At 30.9% G+C, this 22,951-nt stretch overlaps 1 protein-coding gene, 1 long non-coding RNA gene and 2 other non-coding genes across 5 annotated transcripts in view; 2 read left to right on the top strand and 2 right to left on the bottom strand.

Moving 5' to 3' along the window:
- The window catches only part of LOC106692388 (uncharacterized), a 303,170-nt gene that overhangs the window by 87,093 nt on the left and 193,126 nt on the right, over positions 1 to 22,951 (top strand). For both annotated transcript variants that reach the window (XM_067047039.1, XM_067047040.1), the window contains exon 2: positions 16,308 to 16,384. In XM_067047039.1, the coding sequence (XP_066903140.1) occupies positions 16,308 to 16,384 (77 nt within the window). The remainder of the gene's footprint in view (positions 1 to 16,307; positions 16,385 to 22,951) is intronic.
- On the bottom strand, positions 1,476 to 13,772 carry LOC136795679 (uncharacterized). Its single transcript, XR_010843305.1, has 4 exons — positions 13,641 to 13,772; positions 12,974 to 13,147; positions 4,157 to 4,327; positions 1,476 to 1,617 (listed from the first exon to the last, which is right to left on the bottom strand). It is a non-coding gene; the product is annotated as an uncharacterized lncRNA (long non-coding RNA).
- On the bottom strand, positions 14,314 to 14,386 carry TRNAK-CUU (transfer RNA lysine (anticodon CUU)). The gene has a single exon. It is a non-coding gene; the product is annotated as a tRNA-Lys (tRNA).
- TRNAK-CUU (transfer RNA lysine (anticodon CUU)) lies at positions 15,047 to 15,119 on the top strand. Its single transcript has one exon. It is a non-coding gene; the product is annotated as a tRNA-Lys (tRNA).

The raw sequence follows: 22,951 nt of genomic DNA, 5'->3' as shown, positions 1-22,951 counted from the left end.
CTCATCAAAGTTTGAAATATGGTCTCAAATTTACCATTTATGTGAATTTTCAAATTAATGGTTGGAACTGATACCCCATACCCCTCCCATGGCGAATCCGTATCGTTAAGATATTTATAAAAAATTATAAAGATTTATTTTTTTTCCATTCTTACCAAAATTAATTAATTTATTTAAATATTGTATTTTATTTACTATTATTATCTATTTACTATTACAGTGTTACTGTAGTGAATCGCATTACCCCTACTCCTACCTGTGCAGTTCTCAGACTGGCCCTAGATTCCACGGCTCTCTGTAGCGACGGTACGAGCGACAAGATCTATTTGTGACTTTGAGTATTGCGGTGAGGTCATTGAAGGAGCGGAAGTGAATGAAGGGACTAGATCGCGGACATCTGGAACTGGCCGGGCCAAGTTATTTCCGTCCGCCATCTGTGCCCGCTCTTCCTTCACTTTAGCGACATCTAACTGATATCGATTATTTTTTCCTTGTCCAGTAAAAATATTTTTATGGAAAGTATCTCAGAAGAAACGTTTCTTTGGAGAGAAAAAAAAGTCAATTCTGTATTTATACTGTCAATTCTGTATTTATGTACCGATTTTAGAATGTGTAAGAAACCGACAAGTTAAAAGGTATTTCAGGTTCACTTAACAACACCCGTACAGAAGATAATTGAAATTAGTTGATTTAGTTATTTTTTTTATTTTTTTATTTTTACAGTGAGATTTAAAAAACATCGCTATAACAAAAGAGTTATTCACACAATCTGTGATTTGGTGGGATTTATTGGACAAAACATACCTTCAGTTTTGGCACTATAGTGCAAGGGTGGTGATGTGGGATGTACATGGGTCATCGCTTTACGTGGTGAGTATAGTATTAGGATGGGTTGGGATGTGTGCTGTAAAAACTGTACAAAGGATAGGACCAAGGATACCACCTTGAGGTACACCAGCAGACTGAGGAAAGTAGGATGAATGAATAAGCGTGATTTAATCCAAATAATCTGTGAGAGATAAGAACGGATGATGAAGAAATATGTAGGGATCTTGTATATATATATATATATTAAAATTAAATCTTATTCTAAAATCACGTTGGTCCTAGCTGCTACCACATTATAAAATTAAGATAAAGATATTAAAACACAATTAGGTTGTTATTTTTAAATTTTTGCAACATATATAATTAATCTAAAACTTTAAACATTTAAATTTTAAAAATTTATCTGCGGTTTTCTCTTTGGTTGATTTTTTTTAATTATAGCCTTAGCTATACATCTTCACTTCCTTTTTTCTTCGGTTTTTTTAAATCACGTTTATTATTATTTTTATTTTTAGTTTGTTTTTTTTACTTGTGGTTAAGTAACCTAATATTTTCTTTTAATGTGTTCAGATGAATTGGAATAATATACCTTCTCTGGTTGATTGTGTTGAGCCCAGTTGATCCTTTTGAACTGTTGATGTGTGATGTACAGCATTTTTTCCTTCGTGAATATCATATTCACAGGATGATGCCATAACTCTACTCTCCTTCAAAGCAAAATTGAAGCCACGCCCACAAAAGGAAGGTTTACGTTAAGGCTAATAGGAGTGTCCGCTATTGCAATCTAAACTGAAACAGAAGGCAGTTTGTAATTAGTTCAAACTCTTTCCTTACTCCTCTGCCACATCCCTCCAAGCCCATAAGGCCCGCATTTTTGGCTTCACTTTTTCTAGCCTATTCCATTATACTCCTCCCTCTAAGGATATTTGTAATTTATAGTTCTGATGATTCTACATTAGTTTGAATGTAGAGTAGTTAACAGAAGCCTAACTTCACTTGCCTATAAGAATAGCAAATAGCTTACGAGTAGAAAGAACTTTACATTACAGAGTGCGTATACATATCCGAACAACATTGGTACTATTAATAATATTCATGATCAACCATTATTTTTACATTGTGCTGTTCATTTTCATTTTACTTTTGTAAAAAAAAAAAAAAGAATACCCCTTCGTTTTAGTTGGATCCATGAAAAATGTATAAGCACATCTTTGCACCATAGATATTTTGTCGACTGTCATATTACTTGACAAATTAAAAATGTACTAAATACTATATTAAAGTAAAATATAAAAAAAAAAATATTCCTAATTCAACCTTGTTTGAATTGTTAAAAAATTCATAAAATGTTTGTGTTTTGTTTATTTTTCTGTTCTAGCACCTCCGTAGGAATATCTTACTGAAACCAAATTATACATAGAGCTCGCAAATTCATGGGATAACAAAAGAAACTCGAATAAACAAGTTGCAAACATTTCTCGTTAACTGTTTTTTCTAAATCTTTTCGGATCACTATGCTACGTCAGTAACAACACAATGCACATAGACTTATAGATACTCTAAGTACAAGACCACATGAAAACATCATAAAATAAATTTGACAATAAACTTTATAGTCACACAAGACCTGTATACCGAATACTAAAAAGAAGCTGAATGAGGGAGCTCCAAATTAGTGAAATAAATTAAAGTCAGTAGCAATGGGTACCGGTCTTCATGTCATTAATCCAAATGTTATCATTTTGTAATATATCATTTTTGCTTGTCTTTAATCTAAGATAGGTTTTTATTCATAAATAACGGAATAGTATTATATTTAACTAATCTATAAAGCATCCTAGCAAATGTTGCTGGTTTTATATTACTGTTATTATTCTACAGTTGAGTATTCCAGAAGATAAATTAATTTTTAATGAAATTTTTTCCAAATTTTGAACGTAATAACGAATTGTACAATTCCATAAAAAAAATATAATGCAGTTGAAGAGTAGAATAAGAATATTATATATAAATTCAATTCAGAATTCTTTTTGAAGGAATCACGCTTCGACCTGACCCCTATAAATATCCGAAACCCTCATCCCGGCAATATGATTTGATTATTATTCAAAACTGACCTCTGATAAATTCGGTTATCAGGTTGAAGGAGATGGGATCAGAATATGATTCTCTACCCGATTCCTGACTAAGGGGTCAAGATTCTGTTATGGATTCACCATATGGCAATGATGGATGACCCTTGGGGGAGGGGGGGAATCTAGTTATTCCATTGGGGTTGCGCCTTATGATGACACACGCAATCCCAGAATCACTGCAACGTTTCCCTCTCTTCTCTTGCTATTCTTTCTTAATTGAAACTTTTCCAGATCGCGTGATGAGTCGTACCCTTAGTCCATCAGTCCATCAGGAACACCGGTCATGACTTGCACTACTTATTCAGGATGGGGTACTCATCGAGTCCGATGGGGGAAACTTGGACATTTGTCGAACAACGTTGCTTCCAATCTCTCAAGTTTAGCGAACGTACTTCACCTTAATAAAATCGCGAAGAAAATATTTATTTAGAACAAATTTTTTTAGCTGATTACTGCTTAATTATTTACATTCAATAATATTTGTATCAATGAACAAATATTTAAAGCATCAATTCTGTAATAAATTAGTAGATTATTAGATAAATAATTTACATTCTATTAGTATAGAGTAGTAGTATAAATAATCGAGTATAAATTATAAATTAGTAGAATAAAATAATTCAGTATAAATTATAAATTAATAGTATGAATTTTAAATTAGTAATATGAACAATATTGTCAACCCTGTGTGTTCTGGAACCCTAAGCTGTAGGGGTACAGATTTTAATTTTTTAATTTAATGAACAATATAACAATAATTGCATAAATAATTTGCACCCTATTAGTAAATATATATATAATCAACATTTAGTACATATTTTTTTCCTCTTTCCGTTATATTTTATTTAATTAAAGAGAATTAATACAATCTATCACAAATAAAAGGCATTAAATATTAGTGTTCAAATATTCATTCTTACAATATATAAAGAAATAAAAGAAAAAAGGAAATGATAAGAATAGTACTCACTTGATTAAAAGAGATAATAAATTAAATTTAATTAATAATAATAATAAAATATATAAATAAAAGAAAATACTATGATTATTTGTATAAATAAAAATATGAATATTATGTCAAAAATATAATAAAATAAAATTGATCATATAATAATTTATAGACAAAGACAAAGAAAATTAAATTAAATTTACAATAAAATAGATACACATTTCCAGTTATATACAATACTTACATTCTGCAGGAGATGAAACTATGAGCCAAGCCTGCCACTCCATTGTGAACGGCAAGGCACGACTCCATGAGATCCCAGCTCTTCTCTCCAGGCCGCGGTTGAGAGCGCTTGAGCCCTATGCACTCATGACTTGAGTGGAGAAGCTGGATTAGTTCATAGTAGTAGTATAATCTAATAAAAATTATAAATTAATAATTATCTACAGTATTAGTTTTAGTATTAATATTGTCCATTTAAACTTTGAATTAGTAAAAATTAGAAGAAGAAAAAACATAAATTATAAATAATCTATACGGTATTTGTAGGTAAATAATCGACATTATACCAGAGAATAAGTCTTGGTGATTTCATCATAATAATCTGCCATCAACTTCGACTAATCGAGTTTCGAGTTGCAGAGTTTTTACAGTATGTTATACTTTGTATAAGTTGTGATCTGTGATGCCAATAATTTTTTGCGCTTTGGAAAGTCAGTCACAGGCCAAAAATTATATAGGTAGGACCAGTAGTTTAAGCTTAATTTAATGAGACATATCGACTTGGTCTACCAGCTGGGGTGATACAGCCTTTGGTTGAGAACAGAACGGGTCCAATTGTCCAGATCAAATGGAAGGGCAAGTGATTTGCAGTATCAGGGCTCTCTGGGAGCCATATTAGGAACTGGAATATGAGTCCTCTGAAGGCACTATGTGAATAGGGATCGGGAGTCCATTATAACTCCCATAATGACTCCCGAGCCGGTAATGAGCCGGCCTTGCTATAATTAAGGGGGCTGCCCCTGTTTTTAGGGGGCCATAGATCCTTGGCTCAGATAGCCCCATCGCCTTTTTACTCATCTCCCCCTTAATGCCCCGCTAACCACATATCCTTCACTGCCACCGACGTCTTGATTGCCATTTCTTACGACTCCTCCGTCGGGAGAGGACGGTCGAAACGAGTACAAAAAAAAAAAAAAAAAAAAAAATGAAAAGAAAATAAATAAACGAAAATAAGTAAAAGGTTCCAGGGTCCTGATTTCGAGTTCTACTCACGGCGATTAATCGATAATGACTCGATGGGTTCCGGGTAAAATTGGGATGGGAGACGAAAATGGAAAAAAAAAAAAATTACGGAGCCTCATCTGAGAGAGATAAGACTGAATAATAGCCCAGGACTGAATATGAAGGCGTAATTGACAGTCCGGCAAACATTAACAGGAATTTCATAATCGATCTGTAATAATCGAAAAAAGGCTGGAACATATAACTGTGTAAGAATGGGGTAAAAGAGGTAGCCAAAACAGCTTACCAACGTATCATTATAAGTAGATTAATAATGACCAACCACTCGTTAGTTAAAAAGCTCTTATGTCAACTACAGTTATTGATGGAAAGGGGGGGGGGCGAAAAACATGGGCTCTCAGTATTTAGCCCGTTAGATTTTTTTTTTTTTTTTTTTTTCTACAATCTACCACAACGTTGTTGGGCAATGGGTAATAGTGATCACTGATCACATTCAAACAATAATAAAATAACATAAAATCTCTCTCTAAATATATATAAACATAAGGATAAAGAAAATTAACATAATAAAAATAAATGAAAAATGCATATAAATACAGAAAAATAAATATATAAAAACAGAAAATTAAGACAATACAAATAAATAAATAAATGAGAAAAAAGGAAATAAAAATTAATAAAATCTTTCTCTAAATATATACAAAGAGAAGGATAAAGAAAATAAACATATTAAAAATAAAAAAGATTCTATGGCACCTAGAAAAAACGAAATTGATAACAAAATTAAAGCGAGGTTAATGGTAGAAAATGCATGTTATTTTCCGATTTCGAAACTACTTAGCTTGCGCCTTCTATACAAAAACTTAAAAATTAGAATTTACAAAACTATTATCCTTCCCACTGTACTTTATGAAAGCGAGACGTGGGCACGTACACAAAGGGATGAACTGGGCAATAAGGTTTTCGAAAATAAAGTAGTATTACGTAAAATATTCGGACTGAAATGAATTAATGGAAGAATTTATAAAACTACACAACACTGCACTAAGGGAACTACACCCGGTAAATATAATTGAAGTTATAGAATTCGGGCTTATCCTTAAAATGTTACACGGGTAACGGCCGAGGGGTAGACCGAAACGTAGATGGGAGGATTACGTTAAAACTAATTTAGTTTAGAATTGGGTTTGGAGGGACATCATTGGATGTATGTAGGGAGAAATTAGTGGTATCGGCATCGAACCTTCGGGTTCGTTAGGCCCTCATTATTATTATTATTAGCAAAATTTAAGCATTTTTGACGTGTAGCTCAGAAAATATACATTTTTCACGATTATGATCGATTTTTCTCTTTCCGAATAATAAGAAAGTATATTAGTATAGTATAGTATAATTGATTTCCTTAAACGAGATTATATTCACAAAAAACTATAAAAACGTAATGAGGTTTGAAGTAATCTTGTAGTGAAACCCTTAAATACTATTTTTCAAAACAGTTCTCTATCATTGTTCATATATTCGTTCATAATTCTTATGTATTTTATCTTATTTCTTTGTTATAATAACTGTTAAAAACTGAATTTTTGCTTTCAGGCAAAATTTAGATTTAATGCCCTTATACAGGTGATATATTGGTTACAAATAAAGAAAAACTTTCCAAAAGTTTTATTTCATATCTCCGGTTTTAATTTGTTTAATTACATCCGGATTGTGTCTTTTGATTCAGTTTATATATAGAGCCCTAATCCACTTCAAAGTTGCGTGAGGATTGGTTGAGTCATGTTTGAAAACATTTTGGGCCAACAAATTTTATTTTCCGTTTATTTAGAAAATTCATGTTTAAGAGTTTCTAGATGTAATCTTTTTTTCACCATATATTTTTTATTATATAATGTTATTTACCGCTATAAACTAAATAGATATAATTAAAAAAAATAGTTTACAAGGAAGTACTGTTACTATACCAGCGGTTGTGCAAGGAGGTGATTTTTAATGCTTTCTTAGGCTAAGTTTACCCCAGAGGACCCCCAAACCCACAGGGTTCACTCAACGCCTACAGTGAAACAAAAAATAACTATCCGCCACAGCCGGATTCGAACCCGGGATCTTGGAATTATTAGTGAGTGCCTTAACACTGAGATGCCCACTTCCACATAGATACGTATAATAAGCAATTTATTAAATTATTAATCTAATATATAAATAACAACTTATATTTATTGATATCAAACTTTCAATTGTATATAATTAATCGATCTATATCTATAAATCTAACAATTGCAGAGCATTGTCGGGTTTGCTAGTATTCATATAAAAATTATGCATAAAAGAAATTATATAATTAACTAATTATATTAAAAAGTTACATTATTTATAACTACTTTATGTTTACCCGTAAAAGTCCATTCATACATCCACCTTTATGTATTTTTTTATTTGATACCTTTATACTCTTACATTACCATTATTTGTTTAGTATCTCTTTATTTTAGTTCAGATGAAGACCTAAATTGAGAGTCAGTAAATAGTTTTTATTCTAAGTGACCGCACTCTGACCATCTTATAAATACTTGAATGTTTGTCCGTTCCTAGCACTGATATCAAACAAAATTAAATCAGTTTTTATTACGATTTTTAAAAAATATTTATTATGTACATACTTTATAAAATAAAAAATAGATCTAGGTCATTATACATTAGCGTCAATCCATTTTTTTGCTTGACCACTTCAAAGTTCCTTGAGGATTTGTTAATGAAAAAATAAAGTATTCTGTCCTCGAAAAAATCTTTTTTACCGTGGTTGAATATTTTCATAGATTTCGACTGTCAAAATTGGCGGTTAACATATAGGAATTGAATTAACATATAGGAAGGCAGTTATCTCAGTTTAAGATTACCTTGATAACCCAGTTAATGAAACTGTTGACCAGAAATAGGTTACTATGTTATCGGAGTTTTACTAAAATATTGGACAAACCCTAGTTTTAGCAGGTGCAACTGAACAAAGTTATTGATACTATTTTTGAATTACTGTATTTATTTTAGAATAATGTTTCAATGTGCTCATCAAAGTTTGAAATATGGTCTCAAATTTACCATTTATGTGAATTTTCAAATTAATGGTTGGAACTGATACCCCATACCCCTCCCATGGCGAATCCGTATCGTTAAGATATTTATAAAAAATTATAAAGATTTATTTTTTTTCCATTCTTACCAAAATTAATTAATTTATTTAAATATTGTATTTTATTTACTATTATTATCTATTTACTATTACAGTGTTACTGTAGTGAATCGCATTACCCCTACTCCTACCTGTGCAGTTCTCAGACTGGCCCTAGATTCCACGGCTCTCTGTAGCGACGGTACGAGCGACAAGATCTATTTGTGACTTTGAGTATTGCGGTGAGGTCATTGAAGGAGCGGAAGTGAATGAAGGGACTAGATCGCGGACATCTGGAACTGGCCGGGCCAAGTTATTTCCGTCCGCCATCTGTGCCCGCTCTTCCTTCACTTTAGCGACATCTAACTGATATCGATTATTTTTTCCTTGTCCAGTAAAAATATTTTTATGGAAAGTATCTCAGAAGAAACGTTTCTTTGGAGAGAAAAAAAAGTCAATTCTGTATTTATACTGTCAATTCTGTATTTATGTACCGATTTTAGAATGTGTAAGAAACCGACAAGTTAAAAGGTATTTCAGGTTCACTTAACAACACCCGTACAGAAGATAATTGAAATTAGTTGATTTAGTTATTTTTTTTATTTTTTTATTTTTACAGTGAGATTTAAAAAACATCGCTATAACAAAAGAGTTATTCACACAATCTGTGATTTGGTGGGATTTATTGGACAAAACATACCTTCAGTTTTGGCACTATAGTGCAAGGGTGGTGATGTGGGATGTACATGGGTCATCGCTTTACGTGGTGAGTATAGTATTAGGATGGGTTGGGATGTGTGCTGTAAAAACTGTACAAAGGATAGGACCAAGGATACCACCTTGAGGTACACCAGCAGACTGAGGAAAGTAGGATGAATGAATAAGCGTGATTTAATCCAAATAATCTGTGAGAGATAAGAACGGATGATGAAGAAATATGTAGGGATCTTGTATAGCATTCCTAGGTGTCAGACTCGATCAAAAGCCTGATAATAAATATAAAATATAAAAAAAATATATTTAAAAAAGTAAAAAATTAATAAATAGATATATAAAAGTAATTAATATTGAAAATATATACAAATACATTAAAATATATAAAATAACTATACAGGGAGAACGATTGTAAAAGTTATATTATTCAGAATTTTAAAATGTTCTATAGCTTGTAAAAAAACTTAACTTATTGGGTTGTAAAATAAATTTATAGCGTTTTTTACTGGTGATTTCAATAAAAACTTCAGATTCTTGTAAATATTTTTAATTAATTATATATGAACCATTTTGATCTATTACATGTTGTCATCTTTCATGTAATTTTTTAGTTCTGTCCTCCCAGAACTTTTAAGTGCGTTATGCAGTACTCGAGCGAATTAAATTGTTTTCCGTAAAGAGAGTTTTGAAAGGCCCGAAATAACTGAAAATCTGTTGGGGCAAGGTCTGGTGAATTGGGTGGGTGAGAGATCACATCCCAGCCAAACTCCAATAATTTCTGCCGGGTCCGCAAAGACACGTGAGGACGGACGTTAGAGTGATGAAAAACTATGCCTTTGCGATTATGAGACACTTGCATGAGATATGTTAAGCGTTTCTGCGATATCCTGTGTAATAGATTGTGGGTTGTCTATCACCAATGCTTGAATTTGGTCATCATCAACAGTTGAAGGACGACTCGAGCGCTTTGTTTCGTCCAAGTTAAAATTACCAGTTCTGAACCGAGCAAACCACTTACGGACGATGATTTCTCCAAAAGCATCATCGCCATACACACTGCAAATTTTGTTAACCATCTGTGCAGCGGATTTTTCTTTTTTAATGAATTTTTTTTTTCTTCCATTTTGAGCAAGAAAAATACTACTTAAAGATAAGGAATCTCGGTTGAAACTGATGCATAGAAGCACCTTAACTAATACTTTTTTAGAATATGTAAACATGATTTTATAAACTCAGACAGGATTAAATTAAAATATTGAAAAACGCTACGAACTTATTTTACAACCCAATACTTCGACATTTTCTGACTCGCTGTAATTTTACCATCCTCCCCAGAGTCGAGACGGAGCTTTCGTGTAATAACGAAAATAGACGAGATTATTGATGGTCGTCTTAATCGAAACTAAACATAGCATAGACTAAATGTCACTGCCCAAGCTCATGGAAAATAATACCCGAGCCTTAATTATGTCCCAACGCCCTACAATTACCCTGATAGTCGTTCATAGTATCCTCACATAATGGCGGGCTTTCAGCCACAACACGGGGTTATTAAAATTGTATTAAAGGAATCCAGAATCTATAATAATCCAGTGTGGGACAATCCCAGAAGCGGGACTCAAATTTATCAAAGTAACCATTCTGATCATCGGCTATAATTTTGAACAAATATAGCTTCTTCAGTATTTATTTACTTCTGAAAGTCAAATATACCATTACAGTATTATTGAATGGTCATTAGAGTGTTTTTATTGATCATTCTTTCTGTATATTAATTTTTATATTATTCGTTTATTAATTTTCCATCTGCATATCATACAAATCTATGGATATGGGTTTTAATAAGCTGTTAGAAAGAATAAAATGAATTAATAATAACAGTATGATAAAAGAAAAAATCGTCTAATTTATAAAAGAAATTTAGAAGGGAATATATATTTGTATATAGTGGTTGGAAGTGACACCACTTTTACTTCCACTTCGTGAAGTCCTTGTGGATGTTGAAAATGATCGTCAAATAGGCAGAGATAGTAGGGGTATTCATGAGCTTTAGTTTAACATGTTAAAGGGTGCTAAATTGAAAAATTTATGTTAAATGGATAAATATTTCCTTCTTCTACCATGTTAATACGATATAACATATAACATGGTTGAGAGTCTGTTACTAGGTCTGTTAAATGAAGAATGAGGTCACGCTGAGCTCATCACCGTTTAGTTCGTCGATTACTTGCTTGTTTGTGTTTTGATTGTGTATTAATATTGTTTAAGATGTATTAAAAACTAATAATGCAATGACAGTTGTAAATTAGCTCATTTTGAATCACTTTCTCCCTAGTTAGAAGATCAACAAGGCACTCAGTGGCCAAACTATAACATAACTTCCACTTTTCATTCAATTTAGATATATTGTAATAAATTACATTAATAAAAACTTAAAAATAAACAATAAAAATTTTTGGAAGAAAGGTTATAAAACAAGTTCTCAGAAAATCCACTAGGAGCTCTTATGCATTTAACATAACTTTAAATAGGGCTGCTCACAATCCTATACTTATAAAATTTAACATGGTAAAACATTTTACATTTAACACACCATGAATACACCTAGTATCGAACCTTTAAATTTCCTTTGCCTATTTTATTATTATGATATTGATTATTCCTTATATAATGAAGTATAACAGATATAGAATCGTATACCCTCATAGAGACTGACACAGGAGATGCGGACTGGGAGGTCTCTGCTGGGTGTTATTTCTGTACGTTTACACTCTGAATGTTTACCTAACCTCACTGTTTGGAAGGGTCGTCAACAATACCACTGTCGCGTATACACAACGCCCCCTCGCTCACGTCAACGCCTTGTGTCTTATAATGACAAATAATCTAATTGAAAATAATTTTGTCACATTATAATCTCTTTGGCAGTCCAGTATTTATAAGAGAGTAATATATTAACTCGTTAATTCTAACCAATCAAAAACCTAATACATTTTAGCCATATTTAATCATTTAATATTAGGGATATTAATATTAATACCATACTAAAAATATTAAAAGAAAAGATAACAGAAAAATAACTAAAATAATGCAATTAAAAGATGTGATTAGAGAAAGCAACTAATTATTTAATACAATAGATAAGAATTAAAAGTATATAGACAATAAAAATAAATAAATATAAATACAGTGCAGATGTGGGAATTAGAACAAAATATAATTAAATTAATTGTTATTATCTAAGAGGTACATATGATGATGACATTTGGGCTACACCTATATTAGAGATAGAGTGCACTACCTCTTTTTTGTATCTTCCGTAGATTTCAGATTGCTTAAGTGGCCATGTATCTCCGTGCGTTATGCAGGTTTTTATTAAATTTGATCTTTGTTGATCGTTCAGAGTGCAGTCGAAAAGTAAGTGATTAAAAGCTTGTGAAGTTTTATCCATCACAATTACAGAAATCAGTATTAGTTATGTGGAATCTCTAAAAGTAGTGTTTGGACGATCCATATTCTGTCAGTTTGTAATGTATACTTTTTATTTTGTTATAATTTTGAGATGTTATGTATATATATATATTACCCTTTCCCAATCATAGTCCATATATCAGATAATTTTATTGTCTATTTTCTTTCTTTTTTTATATATACTATCTAATACTACAGTTTTTGTTAAACCTCAAGTTTTATCATGTAGTTTACATGCAATTTATTTTCCATTAAAAACTCGTGTTTTTCAAGATCGCAAAATTTACTTCGTACGTAGCAGAGCAAAAGTAGAAATCATACAGAGAACCGATAAATTAAAAACCTTTCAGACTCATAGACAGATGTCTCCCGGCCTTGGGGATTTATTTCAGTAAGGAGAGGTAAGACGAGACAATAGACTGAATCTGAAAGGTCCCAGGAATAGGTGACACCTTGTCCCATCACCTGTTCTGTCGTAGCCAATATCTTATAAATAGTCGTCCTCTCCTCTCTGCCAGTAGGCAATGTCACAAATAGAGTTCTCTAATATGGATAATAGTCCAGTTATATCGGGCTGGAGGTGGGAATCGATCCGAGCTCGAAAAACATACTGTAGATAGCACATCTCACACCAACAGTCTGAAAAATACATACAAAATAGATATACAAAACAGCTCAACAAGAGAAAAAATATTTATTTACTAAGCCATGCTATATAAAGGATAAATGATCATTCAAATAAAATATGATATTAATATTGATAAAAATGAATTGATAAAAAAAATATATAACTTAAGTTTCATTACAATTTTTTTTCTTTTTGTTGCTTTTTCAATTTTCTTTCTTTCGTCTTTTCCTTTTTGTATTGTCTTTTATGCTTTCTATTTCACTTTTGCATATCTCATATATCTTTTTTTTTCCAGTGTACAGACATAAATATTTTATTTAGTATAAAAGTTTTATATACTTTTATAGACATATTGAATGTTATAATTTCCAGCATGCACTAATAAAAAATAATAATTTGTACCGTCAGGAATCATGAAGGGTCTCATGGGTTCAGTACTTTATAAGGAAGTACTGTTTTTAAAACAACAGTCATACAAAAAGGTCCCTAATTAATGGTACCTACTTTATGAGGCTGGGTGGACTTCAGGGGGCTCTAGAAACCACAGGATTGACTCAAGGCTACAATGCAACAGAAACTTAATATCTGCCACACCAAAATCGAACCCGAGTCCTTGGTCTTAGCAGCATAGTTCCACCGCACTCCCTGAAAAAAATAATAAATAAATCATAATAAAATTAAGTTGTGAAGAAATGAAAGTGTAAAACTATATTAGGTAAAAATATATATTTTAAAATATTTTTTTATATATACTAGAATACAGAAAATAAATGTTTAATATAAAAATATTGGCTATAAAATTGAACTTATAAATTACTTTATATTAATATAGTGAGGGTCTTATGCCCAAAATGTAAATGTAAATTTAAACCGTTAAATATTGGCATTAAACTTGAGTAAATCTGAAATATTAAAATATAATACATTTCCAAATCAAGTTTAATTTTAATTTACGAACAGAATGCCCTACGGTCTTCAGGAACAATCATTTTATTATTCTGTATTTTTTCAATTTTTTTTTTTTAAATTTTGTCAAAACATAATTACTAATAGAATAAAATTATAAAATAAAAAAATCGTCAATATTTCCTCAAAATATTAAAAAAGTATTGGTGTGCATGACCGTAGGTATTTATTTAAAATATTTTTGTTATAAAACATTTAAAAAAAAAAATTACGCCCAACGTGGGGCTCGAACCCACGACCCTGAGATTAAGAGTCTCATGCTCTACCGACTGAGCTAGCCGGGCCATGTTCGATGACAATTTACAAAACAACAAATAATGAATAAACAATTAACAAAACATAAATAATAATATAATTTTTTATTGATAATAATAAGCCAAATTAATATTTTTTTTTTCAATTATAGGATAGATTATTTGGTTAATTTTAATTAACAAACAGAATAGCCAACGTTTGGGCTTACATGCTGTCAATATTCTAACAATCTTGTTATTTTTGTATCCAATTTTTTTCAAACACGTTTCTAAATTGAGTTCATGCATAGCCATGTCAATGTGATTTTGACTTTATAAGAAACATCATCTTCACTATCTTAATCTTCATCACTTTTACATTTTCTGTAAAAGTGAACTCACGTAAGAAAAAAGGAGCTCTTTTCGTACTTAAGTATTTTAACATGGAATTTACAATTTCCACTTAAAACATTTAATTAATAACACATTTATCAAATTGTTTAAATTACAATTTAATAAAACATCATATTTACAATTTAACATTTTAAAAATACTCGAATTATGACTCAATTAAAAAGTTGAATAAAAATACAAACATTAAAAAAAATTATTATTATTTGGTTTATTATTAATAATAAACTTTTATATTATTATTTTTTTTATTAATTGTTAATTAATTATTTGTAGTTTATTATATTGAAATTTAGCAAGGCCCGGCTAGCTCAGTCGGTAGAGCATGAGACTCTTAATCTCAGGGTCGTGGGTTCGAGCCCCACGATGGGCGTACTATTTTTATTTATAACAAAACCCTCTAAATTGTAAATTTTTATAGGCAATGCATGCAAGTGCTGTTAATATTTTGTTAAAATTATATGGTATATTTATTTATAATTTCATTAAATTAGTAATTTTTTTTTCAGTTTAGCTATTTTAATACAGTTTATTGAAGAATTGATATCCAATATTCATCTAAGAATCGTATGTTAGAGCATCACGTAATGTTTTTTGAATTTTTATAGATTAATTGGTTTATTTTTTAAATTAATTTTTTAAACATTAATATCTTCTTTTAAATCAATTTATATGTATAAAAAAAGACTCATTGAATAAATACAATTTCTAGAAGAGCTATTTTGACAATTTAATTATACTCTACGCTTAAATATTATATAAAATAATATATTTTTCATTTGTTATACCTACATCATACGTAGTTTATAAATGAAAAGTATGGTTTATTTTTTTGTATTATTTTTTCTGAAAACTTTAAATTTAATAATTTTAATTTTTTTATATTAACACATTTTATTTAATTTAACTGCTTTTATATGAGTAATCGGACCGTAATGTTCATAACTCTTCAAATATTAACTATTTATATATTTATGTATTTATGATATAATGAATAGGTCATATTTTTCATTCCGGCTCCGAGACTGCTCACTTCATTTTTATTGTTAGAAGAAATGATACTTGATTATTATTCTTTTGTAGTATCATTATACTTAAAGTAATGTCACCAATTGCAATCATGAACCTTTTACAACTTCCCTAGCCAATGTTTAGTAAATGCGTGAGTGGCAGTTTGGTGCGTGCAGCTGATGTAAATACACAACAGGTTGGAGACAATCGGTCGTTCTGGGTGGCCCCAAGTCTGTGCACCCCAGCAACAGTTTCTGTCTTTTACGATCTCTAAACTTCAACGGGCCATGGATCCGGCCTTTTTTTTTTTTTCTGGAAAGCTCCCTGTTAATTTATCGTAGTGAAGCGGCTAAAACGAAAAAAAAAAAAAAAAAAGAAAGTCTAAAACATACATTGTAACTGTAATTTTAGCACCAATAGTCACCAATGGCCTCTAATATCTACGATGAACAGGTCCAATGACGGATGCGTCCCTATATGATTATATTGGTCATATATCTTTCAACAGACATTTTACCACGAGATTCTAATTATCTAATTACATTTTCAGGGGCAGGAGGATTCCGGTAAAAGAATTGAAAGTATAGAAGCGACCTTAGCTGAAAAAATTGCCTCTCTACTCGAAGGGTAAGTAGCTATATTTGGTACAAGGAATCGTCATAGAAATCGTATTTCTAAAAATATTTTATCTATAATTGTTCTGAAAATACGAGTAAAATCGATACGTGATCTCTTTTTTTTTTTAATAATTTATTTATTGATACTTACAACTGCATACATATATACACATCAAGTAAATTTGATGTCAGTGATATTATGATATGATAAAAACATGTGGAGAATCTACCCATTGATAGAACTCCAAATACATTTCTAAAGGAGAAGATCTCAAGGCCAACTTCTTTTCAGACGTCTAGGAGGATTATTAGGTAGTGAAGGAGAAGAAAGGTTAGAAACGAGAATTCGAGAAGAAGAAGAATTAGATGGTTTAGTGGAGCCCCATAGCTCAATTCATTATGACCAGATAGGCTTTATAATAGTCATGTAGATCAGTCTTTTGTAATGGAATGGAAGTTTGGACCGTTTGTCTAGTAAATGTTGTATTAGTCGGAATCGACGAGCAGTTTGCTGTCTTTTCAGTCTTGTATGAGGATTCCATATCAGTCGTTTGTCTAGATTTAGTCCTAAGTAACGGATCTGTTTAACAGGAATAAGTGGGGTATTATTAAAAGATACTGTAGGGCAAGAAGGTTTACGACGAAGGGTAAATGTGATTTGGTGGGATTTATTGGAATTTATTTTAATCCTCCAGTTTTGGTACCATTCTTCGAGGGTGGTGATGTGGGATTGGGATACAATGGAAGGATCATTATTCACTGACAATGGGCATGTGTCATCGGCATACGTGGTGAGAATAGTGTTAGGATGGGTTGGGATGTCAGCTGTAAAAACTGTATAAAGGATAGGACCAAGGATACTACCCTGAGGTACACCAGCAGACTGAGGAAACAGGGACGAATAAGCACTGTTGTGATTTACTTGAAATAACCTGTCTGAGAGATAAGAACGGATAATGAGATAATATGTAGGAGGTAGGAATTTACGGATCTTGTATAGCGATACGTGATCTTAAAATCGATAGTATTTTCATTTTCTGTAACTCCTAAAACATATAAAGGGATATATTAGAAATCTAAAAATTTAAAATAAATTGATACACGATCTGAAAATCGCTAGGTTTTCCGTTTTCTACTCGTCTGAAAATATATCCTCATATATAAGAAATCTGAAAAGATAAAAAAAAAGCTTATGTTGGGTAAGTTAAGTTTATTTTTTTGTACCCTTCATTAAAAGTGAATACATTATTAGGTCAAACATGCTTATTACAAGAAATGTATTATGTATATGCACTAAAATATACATAATATATTTCTTGTATTATGGATGTATGACCTAATAATGTTATTACTCTTAATAAAGAGTACGAAAAAAAAACGATAAAAAAAAAAAAAATTTTATTCCAATAATTTTGTAATCAAATAATTTTTTATTCAATTGAAAATGTATTTCCACAGCCTTCCTATCTATTTTTAACATTAACGAATACAATTATTCTTTAAGATCACGAATCTATTTTTCGAGTTTGATGATACGGTAGAATTAGTTACGTTCTTTTATTCACCCAAGTTGATATTTATCTCATCATAATCAAGAAGTGAAAAAATGAAACTTCTCCTATGCAATGGTTATATTTAAAAAGACATTTCAGTGTATTTTATAGTTAATTCAGCAATACTTTATTACTTTTTAATAATTATACTTATAATTACATATTATTTTTTTTTTTTTTTGACATTTCTACAACGCCAAAATCTTTATCATTTGGTATCATTTATTGAACTAACACTTAAATCTTATGTATCCATAAATATTGTATTTACTCGGAATATAAGTAACCTCTAATGCTTTATTGGTTGATTACTTGAAGTTGGCTTGTAAACACGGGCAACCAGAAATAATAATTGACAAATGGACTTAGGCCACTTTCAAAATATAGGGCTCAATTGTTTTGACTGTATTTTAAATATCCAACTTTTTGTGATCCTTATCTTGTGAACATTCCGAGAGGACCTATCTCCACCAGGACATATGGGAACTCCCACAGATCGTCAAACATCGCCGAATCCTTGGTCCTCCCCTCGGGCTAGGGACACGAACAGTACCGTGATGGCCCAGCTGTGGGAAAGCAGGCGTTCCGACGGCTTGCTCGTTATAGGAAGGCCCCTACATCACGCCGCGAAGCCTCATTAGCTTGTGTTTTTCTGCAGTAATGGTCCCTTTCATCGCCTGGTATTTAGCCCATAGTTCAGTCCTAACTCCTGTCTTAAGTCCTACATAAATTTGAAAGATGCCGGCAGGAAGTGGCCGCCTCCCACTATCCGGTCAGGCTTGGGACAAGCGAATGGAAGTCTCATCCAGAACGAGTCAGTTATGACAGAGGAAGCAAGTTAAATTGTTAATACAGGAGCTCTTATTATAACATATATTAGCAGATTTTATACCTGTTTATACATTCAAATATACTGCCCCTCACTCCTTTCCTTCCCCTCCCTCCCCCGAAAAAAGTACGTTATAACTATAGTTAGTGGAGGGCAGGGATAGGGACGAAGGATGAAGCTGTTGCAGCCGAATGTGTTGAGATGCCACCTTAGCAACCTGCGGCTGCTAGTCTTTTGTGGTTGGCCGATCTGGTGTTACTTTATTTTAAATCATTTTGAATTTGGCGCCCATTTGAAAAATTGAGTCCGCACTAAGTAATTTTTTAAACACTACCGCGGTGTGCAATGCTATTGTTGATACGGTAATGTGCCATATTATACGGCAATTTATTCATTTATTTTTTAATTTACATCAGATGTTCTATTATATCTTGGTAACACGTTATTTTAGTATTTTCGGAAATATGGCAAAGCAAGTATTTGGACTAGTATTGGGCGTTTATAGTTCCGTATCGAGTGAACTAGATTTTCTATATTAGTTATGTACCGAAAAAGAAAATTATGTAGTACATTTGAATATGTAAAATTTTAAACATTAATAAACTATGATATTTAAATTTATTTATTTTTTATTTTACCAGGTCAATAAATGGAGTATGTACTAAACCAGGCCAATAAATGGACCAGATCCGAAGTTCATTAATTTTGAATTTTTTTTTTTTTTATTAACACCTAAATGATTAGAATTCAACAAATGCTTTAGCCGACAGACACTGCAACGTGTTTGAAACGTCTAGGAATGACAACAAAATGTTAAAATATACCTGATGAATCCATTCATTGTTCTTTAATTCAATTTGTAACAATTGCGACAATCTAAGAAATCATAACCCAATTTATTTATTTTTTTTTTTTTTGGGGGGGGAGGGATGGGACGCGACTCCACGACAAACACGTGTTTGTCACCTATGAAAAAAAGTTGAGTACCAATGCTATAGGGTAAAATTCTCAATATGTCAGAAATGGTCACGTAGGGGGAATAAAACCAAAAACAAAAAAAAAGCGATAAGGAGAGAGTAGTTTTAACAAAGTTAAATAAAACAATCAAACAAAAGATAATTGCACAAGCAACTAGCAAGGCTAGTTGAACCAATCTCCGGTAAAACTAAGATTTGTATAACTTTGGTTTATCCAAGAGTTTAGTAAAACTCCAGTAACGGAGTGACCTGTTCCTGGTCTACAGTTTTGCTAACCAAAAAAAGGGGCCCTGTTTCACAATGAAAGCTAATAGTATTAGTTCTTAGTGCGAGTGTAGAAACTAGTGTGGTAATAATACTAATACTTATTTTTTTCATGATAGGGATGACTATTAGTGATATTACAGGAATAAAAAAATACTAAGTACGAGTTACTATTTTACAAGTATGTGTAATTGAATTAAGATAGAGGCCTACAAGACTAATAGTATTAATTTGTACTTTATTATGAAACAGGGCCCTGGTTATCAAAAACTGAAATAATTGACGGTAGATCGCCCTAGTGTTCTCGAAAATTCGAAACCGAATATTGGTTAAACATTAAACGTTTTCTGTTTTTCTTTCCATTACTTACGCACAGCTAAGATAGAATTTATCATATTATATTTGCCATTAAAAAATATGCTTTTTTAATCAGTGAAAAATAATTTATTAGAACAAATAATGAAATCATTTTTTCATCAAGCAACTAACTCTTTGAAGTTTTCGTCATCTGTCAAATAGTCGACCTCAATCAAATATATTTTATTGAATTTGGAAAGAAACGGATTAATACAATACACCTACCCTAGATAACAGATTCACAATGGAACTATGAATGGTTCCTTGTATCCATACCTACTTAAACGTAGATTTAATTTAAATTTCAGTTAAACCGGCTATATTTTGCTGCTAAAGTTTACCGCGAGATTTTAAGGTTAACTTTCCTGCTACTACGGATAATTATTGAGTTTACTCGAGATTTAACTAACCGTAGTTTAAAATGTGATGGTTAGGGATACAACCGGGCCTAATACTTAATTATAAAAAAAAAAATAATTGCTACATTAAAAACTTTTATTATTAAACCGAATTTAGAATAAATATGATTCCAAAATTATGGAACGATTCAGTATGATAAACATTATCTTTAGAAGCTTTCCTCCCTTAACGCTACACAAATAATACTGAGTATATTACTCATTAGGAGTGAATAACAATTTATTTTTGGTTGTTGATTTGAGATGTGCTCTCTCTTCTTTTGCAGAAAGATTTGATATGAGATAATTAAAGCTTTGTTTTAGATATTATGTTTCTTCAAGATTTTGTATACGGACTTCAAAAAACTGTTTTATACCTAATTTTTATGGAAATAAAAAAAAGAAAAAGAAAAAGGTTCTTGTTAAAAATTTAACCAATCCCCAAAATAGGTTATTTTCTAGGATCAACAGAAACATGTTATCAGTTAAAAAAATAACTTAGTTTTATATTTTAAAAATAAGCTGTTAATTTTATTTAATTTTTTTTTAGTAACTCTGACCTTGAAACTGATAAGTTTATATAGAAGTTTTTTTTTAAATATTTTTTTTCCTTTAAATTATATTATTTCAAAATTGTTTGAGACAAGGTAATTATTTATTAATATAAATCAAAAATTAGTATCCAATTCTGTCTCAACACTTAATTTTTCACTAGTCCAACGTTTCGGCCATTTTAGCCATCTTCAAGGACATCTAAATATTCAACAGCTTATATTATATCTTCATTTTTAAACATTTACAACAACATCATTATTCACTATATAATATAACATACCTTCAATACAAACTCTTCCTCAATTTAATTCACAATTTCTATTGCAGGCTATTCTGCCCAGGTCATTTTCTTTATTATAAGTTCAAAACCTATTCCAACAGTCAATTATTAAACAGTCATATTTATTATTAATAAGCTTACTAAGCTTAAGTCTAGTTACCTATTTATTTAAAATTTAAAAACATTAACATTTATTTTTCTCTATAAGATTATCAACAGTATAAAATACACCACCATATAACAAACCATTTATATCCTCCCACTCATACTGGTCTGCCTTGTTTTAAAATTAATATATTTTTTTATTTTAAATTGCATTTTTGTTTCAATTTGGTATTTATTCTAATTCTCAAAATTCCATTATTAAATTTAATTGTAACTAGTAACAAATTTATCTATTATTTTTATAAATTTATTTTGCTTAAAATCTCTGTATAATGTTGGTTTAAATTCTTAGTATCTGTTTTAAAATTAACTGTGTAATTGATTTCTCTAAATTGTAATTGATGTTCTCTGATATATAAATTGATTCAAGTATTTTTCTTTTGTATAAATTGTTTTCTTTATGTAAAATTATGGTGTTATCAAAATCAAAATTATGTTGATTTTGATAACACTATAATTTTTTAATACCATAAATATTTGTTTTCCTTCAAAAGACGAATTTATTATCACATTATTTTGAAAATAATATTACGTGCCGTTCTTGTATTTACCACCATCCTTGCTGGTTAACAATTTTTACAAAACAATTATTATAAGATATCGCCAATCGATTATAAGATTTTAAGCAAAATTCTTCCATGGTATTTCGAAATGCATTTTCCAGATAGATATTAGTTGTATATGATATAAGCAGGATACAGACGATATTATATTGGCGATATTACACAAGACTGGAAGTATGCAGGAGAGCCGATGGCGATGGTTAAAAAGACAAGATTGGGGGGCGGAGAGGGGGTATCGTGACCAGCCTCGGGGCAGAGGATATTATAGATTTCACGCTACCACTGTCTCCGATATTAGTATCTCATGCATAAGTGATAACTGGCCTTCGCTGTCTAACATTTCGCAGCAAAGATCCCCCTGCGATCGCCCATGGTCTATATACAACACACTATGTGGTCTTCGGGATAATCTATCCCATCCATCTTAATAATGATATGTAATTTGCAAGGATGATGAGGTCTACACTAGTTTAGGATTTCTTGTGTCACTGTCATACATGTTATATTTCAGAATATAAACTTTTTTTTATAGATGTTTTTATTGAATAGTAAGTATATAATAATCTTTCACAATTAAGTGCAAAAAATATTAGCGTCGTAAATATTCTTCAATACCGTATATAATATATATGTATA

This window comes from Halyomorpha halys, unplaced genomic scaffold (assembly GCF_000696795.3).
Source record: "Halyomorpha halys isolate HHAL.00 unplaced genomic scaffold, Hhal_1.1 Scaffold54.1, whole genome shotgun sequence".
Classification (NCBI taxonomy): Eukaryota; Metazoa; Arthropoda; class Insecta; order Hemiptera; family Pentatomidae; genus Halyomorpha; species Halyomorpha halys.
Note: the sequence above shows the minus strand (reverse complement) of the source record. Positions and strands in the feature narration are given on the sequence as shown.